Source organism: Oryctolagus cuniculus, chromosome 3 (genome assembly GCF_051225735.1).
Source record: "Oryctolagus cuniculus isolate XC-2025 breed Fujian yellow rabbit chromosome 3, ASM5122573v1, whole genome shotgun sequence".
Taxonomy (NCBI): Eukaryota; Metazoa; Chordata; class Mammalia; order Lagomorpha; family Leporidae; genus Oryctolagus; species Oryctolagus cuniculus.
In genome coordinates, this window is record NC_142869.1 from 16,506,633 (window position 1) to 16,514,639 (window position 8,007).

Genomic DNA, 8,007 nt, shown 5'->3' on the forward strand with positions numbered 1-8,007 from the left:
AACAATACACACAGTATCATCTATATAAAGTTAACAATACACAAAACAGTATCATACAATGGTATACAATTATGTGAACCAAAACTGCAGAAAAATGCGTAAGAATAATAAACAGCAAATTCTGGGCAATGATTAACTGAAGATTTAGAGGACAAGAGTGAGTTTTTTCAATTATATTAAATGTTATTAAATAGTTTTGAGACATACAGAAAATGAAAACTGGAGTTAACAGATTAGGGCTTTTCAAATTCCTTTAAATTCTGATCCAAAGGAGAAATCTAAAGGAGTAATAACACTAATTCATATTAAGGAATAGTAAAGGACAATGTATCCTGAAATATTTATGTTCAAGGTCAAGAAGAAAATTCTACTTGAACTCCCTCAATTTAGTTTGTTTTACCTTTTATTTTTCCCACTCATTAAAAAAAAACAACAACAACAAAGAGGTGGGATTTATTTGGAGTAATAACTGTGTGTAATTAAAATAGATCAAGGCTCCATAGCTTAGCTGGTTAAAGCACCTGTGTGGTAAAACAGATCTAAACACTGCCCCGAAATGTTGAAACAGCTCCTTTCCAGATACAACCATACCTTCAGAAGTTTAAACGAACCTCAAGCCAAACTGTCATCGTAAGAGAGAAGATACAGTGCCAAACTGCCTGGGACAAAATCCACCACAAACTCAAACAAGTCACCTACACTATCCTGTGCCTCAGTTTCCTCATCTATGAATAAGGATGATAAAAGAACCTATCACACAAGACTAAGAAAATTAGAACAGTACCTGACCACAGGATACTATAAAGGCATTACCCTCATCCCAAAAGCCTTAGAAAAAGAAAAACCAGTTTGTTTGTTTGTTTGTTTGTTTTTTCAGAAAAATACACTTCAGTGCAGCACTGAAACCAAAAAGTTGACTACAACTAAACAGGGGATGACGGGAAACTGTTCACCTCTTCAGCAGTGTTGATAGCAAGAGTTTTGTTACTTTTTGCTTTCATTTTTCTAAAAATATTATTCAATACTGTTATAACCTCTTCAGTGTGTATATATCTCTGTATGTGTTCCATACACACACACCTGGTCCAAAAATCAAGGTAAAGATTGGCAAAGAACCAATTTCTCTTGGGAAACCTGCCTCAGCCACCACCTCCTCTGCAAAGCTCCCCATCCCAATTTCCTCCCCTGCCCTGTGCCTGCTTCACACTTTGTATTTCCTAGCAGCTTCCACTGCTGTACTGATTACACCAAACTGTAAAGTATCTGCTCATATGCCTTCTTCTGTTATACCATACTGTAATGTTTATTCATATACTTCCTTCCTTTCCTGAACTGTGAGTTCTTTGGGAGCAGCAACTATCTCTCAATCATTTCCAGATTCTCAGTGCCTTGCAAAATAGATACCAAATACATGAATGATTCATTGTCCCTGTAGGAGTATATCCTTATAACAGATATCATCACAAACAATTATCTAACTATCTGAGGGGATTTCAACTTATCCAAAAGGTTATTTAAGGATCTTCAACTCAGCACATTGATTTAACCCACTAAATAAGCATTCAAAGAAGGAAACTTAGCAGTATCTAAGTAAAATACTCCAATAATAATAGAAACTAAAACTTCAAGAATTATTTAAAACAAGGAAAACAAAAGTAACCTGAAAACCATTGTTATGAAACCAAAAATAAGCATGTAGCAAAATAATCACAAAATTTACCATTTACCAGGCCTTCTTTTTCAGAAGGGAAATAAATCATCAAAAGTCAGATGAAGGTATATACTCTATTGAGGTGGATGAAATCAAAGGTAAGTCACACATTAAATCAACTTCACAAGCTGTTTCTGTGGTGAAGTTTCCTGAAAGATTGTCACAACTTAGCTAAACTTGGGTGCTTTTTTAGGAATTTAACAATCTTTGGCAATTTTATGGAATCTGCTTAAGGCCCCACAGTAAACAAAGTACTTACTGATTTACACAGGTTATAAGCCTGTACTCTGTGGTACTCCTTCCAGCAGAGGCACACGTCTCATTTTGCCTTGAATCTCATCTCCCCTCACCCTTTCAGGAAATCTGCCCAAGTGAGTATATTCTTTTCTTGTCTATATTCAACCCCTCCCTCTCAATCAATCCTGCCAACAGTATGTAAATATGCTGAAATCAAAACTCTTGGAAGCAGTTTCCCAAGCTTGCTATGTCTCATTTTTCCTTGCCTCCCACTTGCTCTGCCATCCCACCCCTATCAGCAGATCAGCATTTCTTGCAAGGGTCATCAAAAGACCTCCATGTTGCTGATTCCAATGAATGATTCTCAATTCTCTCACAGGAGCTTGCCACAGTACTGACCACCTGCCCTGCAGGGACGCCCACATCACCTGTCCTCTTATTTTCCTGGCTACCACCCTGGTCTCCTTTGCAAGCTCAGCCTCCTCTACCCCCTGTCATCCCAGTCATCCTCCTTTTAGCCTTGTTCTATGGTTTCTCTAGACAATCTTCACCTGCACCCACTGTTTCAGCTTTCATCTCTACATTGAGGGTTCCAAAACAGTAAAAATCCACCCCAGTTTTGAGTACTAACCCAGGAAGTCAAAAGAGGTCTCAAGGAAGCTCTAATTGAACATTTCTAAATCTGAAGTCACACTGTCTCAGATTTAAAACAAAGGTTTATCCCAGTAAGTCCCAGCTCAGTGAATAGCACACACATGCCTTCAGTTTCATTAGTATGAAGTCTAGTAATCACTTGACACCTTCTTCTCATACCCCATATACTATTTTTTAAAAAAATTTTTTTTGACAGGCAGAGTGGACAGTGAGAGAGAGAGACAGAGAAAAAGGTCTTCCTTTGCCATTGGTTCACCCTCCAATGGCCGCCGCGGCCGGCGCACTGCGGCCGGCGCACCACGCTGATCCAAAGGCAGGAGCCAGGTACTTCTCCTGGTCTCCCATGGGGTGCAGGGCCCAAGCACTTGGGCCATCCTCCACTGCACTCCCTGGCCACAGCAGAGAGCTGGCCTGGAAGAGGGACAACCGGGACAGAATCCGGCGCCCCGACCGGGACTAGAACCCAGTGTGCCGGCGCCGCAAGGCGGAAGATTAGGCTAGTGAGCCGTGGCGCCGGCCAAAATATTTATTTATTTATTTGAAAGTCTGAGTTACAGAGAGAGAGGCAGAGAGGCAGAGAGGAAAGGAGGGGGAAAGGGGGAGGGGGAGGGGGGAGAGGGAGGGAAGGAGGGGGAGAGAGAGAGAGAGTGAGTGAGTGTGAGTCTTCCTTATGCTGGTTCACTCCCCAATTGACTGCAACAGCCAGAGCTGTGCTGATCCAAATCCAGGAGCTTCTTCTGGGTCTCCCACGTGGGTGCAGGAGCCCAAGGACTTGAGCCATCATCTACTGCTTTCCCAGGCCATGGCAGAGAGCTGGATCGGAAGTGAGAGCAGCGCCCATGTGGGATGCCAGCGCTGCAAACGGCAACTTTACCTGCTAGGACACAGCACCAGCCCCACCCTATATACTATTTATCACCATGACCTGACAATTTTATGGTTAAAAATCTCCATTTTCTTAATACTTCTCCTTATCCTATAAAGCTCGTAAAAGCCAACATACAACAGTACTTCAAAAAAAAAAAAAAAAGAGGGGCTGTTATTGTGGTATAGCAGGTTAAATGCTGCATACATCCCCAATATCCCATATGGGCACTGGTTTGAGTCCCAGTTCAAGTCCTGGCTGCCCTGTTTCTGATACAGCTACCTGCCAAGGTGCCTGGGAAAGCAGAGGAAGATGGGTCAAGTCCCTGGAAGAAGCTCCTGGTTCCTGGCTTCAGCTTAGCCCAGCCCCAGCTGTTGCAGCCATTTGGGGAGTGAACCAGTGAATGAAAGACCTCTCTCTGTCTCTCCCTCTCTGTAACTGTTCATTTCAAATATATAAATCTTCAAATAGGAAGTAAGGAAGGGAGAGAGGGAGGGAGGGAGGGAGGAAGAAAACCTTAACTCTGAGTATTAGTGCTAATTGAACTCTTCGAAGTTAAGGACTTTTGTCAAGTTCATCTTATTTATTCCACAGTACACCTAAAGACAATGCTTTGTATGCAGATGGCATTTAATGTACTGCAATGAACATAGTGGCTTCAAACAAGTTCAACTGAAATATTTATATATTTAACAGTTTTATTTCCCAATCTGCACCATTAGGGTTTTTTTTTTTTTTTGCTTCCAAAGAGGCAAAAACTTTATTTTTTTAATAATTTACAATTTTATTTGAAAGGCAGAGTGACAGAGAACGGGAAGAGAGACAGACATATCAATTGTCCATCTGCTGATTCATTCTCCAAATGCCAGCAACAGCTGAGGCTAAGCCAGGTGGAAGCTAGGAGCCTGGAACTCCATCTGGTTCTCCCACATGGGTGGCAGGGGCTCAAGCATTTGAGCTATCATCTGCTGCCTCCTAGGCGCTTAGCAAGAAACTAGATAGGAAGTACAAAATAGCCAGGACCAAAGGATGCCAAGTATCTGAAGCAGTGGCTTAGAATGACCACACCTTTTTGCTTCCTAAGATGTGAGAATTTTAAGTTAAATCATCCTGTAAAGTGTAAACAACAATGGGTACTTTTGATAATTATGGCACTGTTTATCTAAAATTAGAAAAGATTGTCACTTTTAGTCTAGCTTTCCTGAAAAAAAAAATTGAAATCTCATCTTCAAATCCAAATCTCACATAAAAGATTCTTGTTCTCTAACTGTTCATCTCCAGAGGAGGAAAAAGTATTAGAGGGGATGTTTAAGTTTTTAAGTACCTTGAAGAAAGACATTCAAAATGATGGCTGGAGGCCGGCACCGTGGCTCTCTTGGCTAATCCTCCACCTGCGGCACAGGCAACCCACATGGGCGCTGTCTTCTAGTCCCGGTTGCTCCTCTTCCAGTCCAGCTATCTGCTGTGGCCAGGGAAGGCAGTGGAGGATGGCCCAAGCACTTGGGCGCCTGCACCCGCGTGGGAGACCAGGAAGAAGCACCTGGCTCCTGGCTTTGGATCGGCGCAGCGCCGGCTGTAGCGGCCATGTGGGGGGTGAACCAACGGAAAGAAGACCTTTCTCTCTGTCTCTCTCACTGTCTATCTGTCAAAAAAAAAAAAAAAAAAAAAAAAAAAGACTGCTGGAAAAGTTCCCTATTCATTTACCTAACTTGCAATGTGAGCTGGAGAGACACTCTGGATAGGAACAGATACTGAGAAATGAAAAGAAGTATTCTTGCTGAAAATTTCCCCAAATATTTTATTATATACACTTAACGGCGGCCTCAAGATGCAAGGTGGGGACAGGTGTTTGGCCTAGCAGCTGAGATGTCCATCAGGATGCCTGGGCTGGGCTCTGGCTGTGGCTCTTGATTCCACCCTCCTGCTAATGCCTCCTGAGAAGCAGTAGGAACAGCTCAGGTTGTTGGGTTATCGCCCACACAGGAGACCTGGATTGAGTTCCTGGGCATTCAGGATGGATGAAAGCATCCCTGTTCCTTCCCTTCCTCACTCTTTTTCTCTCATGAAAAAAAAAAAAAAAAAAAAAAAAAAAAAAGCTAAATTAAAAAAAAGTGAAAGGTTGCCATCTAATCAAATTTCACCATATCAATTCAAAGGTGCTTCCTAGACTAGATCTCCACCTATGTCATAATCCTGATTAGAATCTTCATTAACACAATACTTTCCCTTCATTGCACATTATTGTAACATGTAATTATGTATTTATCTGTGTGATCATTTGCTTCCTGTTTGCTCCCTAAGGGCAGGGATCTCATCGATTCTGTTCACTGCAGCTCTCATATTCCTAGCACCTAACACGGTGCCTGACCTACAGAAGCCTTAAAAGGCTCCAGCGGAGCAACTGTGGAACGAGGGATGAACCAGTCACCAGAAAGCAGGAAGGCACATAAGCAACTGATACTGATCTTAAGGCTTTAAGATGGGATACCCACCCCAAACCCAGCAGAGTGATTTTCTCCCAACCTCCCTTTCTACCTTCAAGGAGGACACTTTAGACTCAGAATGTATTTGAGAGCTTTAAGTCATCCAGTCAGATGTCTTACAGATCCGGTAACGGAGACCCAAAGACACGAGATGACTTGGCATTTCAACTCTCAGGTGCCATGGGCCACTCTGCCCTACACCCAAGATGCATCTCCTATAGTACCAGCACTCTGTATACATGAGAGAAACCAAAGTCTAAAGACAAAAACACATGCCAGAGTGACAGAGAAGCTTCACTCATCCCTAAGTGTGAGAACTGCACATGATAAGAGAAAGTCTGCAGCCGACCAGGAGTCACAGCGAGTCTTCCCACAATACCCTCCTCCAGGACACCCTCAGGAGCAACTCAGCCGCACCCTTCAACTCACCTAGAGGCACAAAACAGGCTGAGGACCATGTTGGAAGGCGTCGCCAATCTACAAGCGCCCCTGCGCCCCCAGACTCCGTTCCACCGTGGCAACTATGCAGACAGCGAACGAGCAGAGGTAAGAGCTCTGGATTTAGGCAGGCCTTCCTGATGCCAGCTTCTCTCCTCTCTAGCCAGGATCTGCGGCAAGTGAACGCGGGGTAAACCTCAGTTTCCCCCGCTGTAAAATGGGAATAACTACACCGCCCTGGAGGGCTGTCAAAAGACACTGGGCATAAAGCTGTTAGGGCAGTGCGTGGCATACAATAAAGGCTCAATAAATGTCAGCTATTTGTCATCTGCTTCGGCAATAACCGCTTTCACAAAGCCCCTATTCCCCTTTCTGCTTCTCCATATAAATTTAAAGATGTTGTTCTTTCTATGGATCGAGGGGCCTTGTATGAAATAGCTTCGACCACATTTTATTAAAAACCAGACGGTCTGGGCGAACCAGTCCAATCTGTGCCTCGAGGATCCTCATCTGCGAAACGGACCGGAGCGCGTCCACTGCACCGGGCGGCCGCGAGCAAGCGCTCCCTTCAAAGTGTCACACGCCCCATGACGTACTAGTGTGTAATTACAACGCACTCGGGAAAAGTAAACCTACAACTCCCAACCCCAAACACCAGTCCCCATCGCAGCCCCGCCGCCGCCGCCGCCGCCGCCAACGTCCCCAACCGATGCCCAAGGCCGCCCCTGCCCACGCCGATTCCTCCTCAGCTCCGCGGCCACCGCCGGTGCCGGCGCGAGGCTGCGCTGCCTCGCACCCACGCTGCGAGAACGCCCCTCACTCAACCAAGCGGCCGCCCCCGGCCCCTGGGCGCCGCGGCATCCTCGCTCCCCGGGACGCCCCGCAGGCTGCGGCCGCTCGGCTCACGCGGGCCCCTCCGGCCCGAGCCTCCGGTCAGCCGGGCCCCCGGCGCCGAAGCCGCCCCCAACGCCGCGGGTCGCCGGCGTGCACACACCCCCGGCGCCAGGTTCCGCGGCGACCTGAGGCACGCGGGGCCCCCAGGCTCCTCAGGCCCGGACGCCCCCTCCGGCCCAGCCCTGGCGCACGCGGAGGCCGCGCCACCCAACGGCCCCCGCCGCTCCCACAACGGGCGCCGCACTCACCGCAACGCCGGGGCCCCGGTGCCCTGGGCCTCGGGCCCACGCAGGCCCGGCTGCGCCCCAGAGCATTCACGCCTCGCGCCGCCTCCTGGAGCCCCTGGCGCAGCCGCCGCGGCCGCACTGCGCGGGGACGACCGGCCGCTGTCGAGCCCGCCGCCTCCTCGTCCCAACCCCGGCCACGGGGACAACCGCAGCGTCGCTCTCCGGCGCCGGCACCAGCGTCTGTTGAGCTGAACCGCCCAAGACGCGCACCCCCGGCCGGCGCTCGTTGCATAGGCACGGAGGCCGCCGCCCATTGGCCCGCGGGCGGTGGCGCGTGCGGGGATGGACCTATCGAATCCCGGCCGGGGAGCGCGGCGCAGGCGGCCCGGGGCGGGGCGGGGTTACTAAGGGTCATTCTGCGGAGCAGCCGGGGAGCGGAGCTGGCCGCGGCCGGCGCGGGGCGGGGACAGGGTCGGCGGGGCGGTGGGGGGCGGGACG

General features: G+C 47.9%; 1 protein-coding gene across 3 annotated transcripts in view; it reads right to left on the reverse strand.

The window, feature by feature from the left end:
- The window catches only part of ACSL3 (acyl-CoA synthetase long chain family member 3), an 84,775-nt gene extending 77,002 nt beyond the window's left edge, over positions 1-7,773 (reverse strand). Inside the window, exon 1 of one of the 3 annotated variants that reach the window (XM_008259234.5) lies at positions 7,531-7,773. Coding sequence is in view for 1 of the 3 variants with exons in the window: in XM_008259233.5 (XP_008257455.1) it covers positions 7,531-7,596 (66 nt within the window). In the remaining 2 variants the exon portion in view is untranslated. Of the gene's footprint in view, positions 1-6,379; positions 6,470-7,530 lie in introns of those variants that run through there. The other 2 variants (XM_008259233.5, XM_089328968.1) reach the window with 2 other exon arrangements.
- Positions 7,774-8,007: the final 234 nt, after the last annotated feature.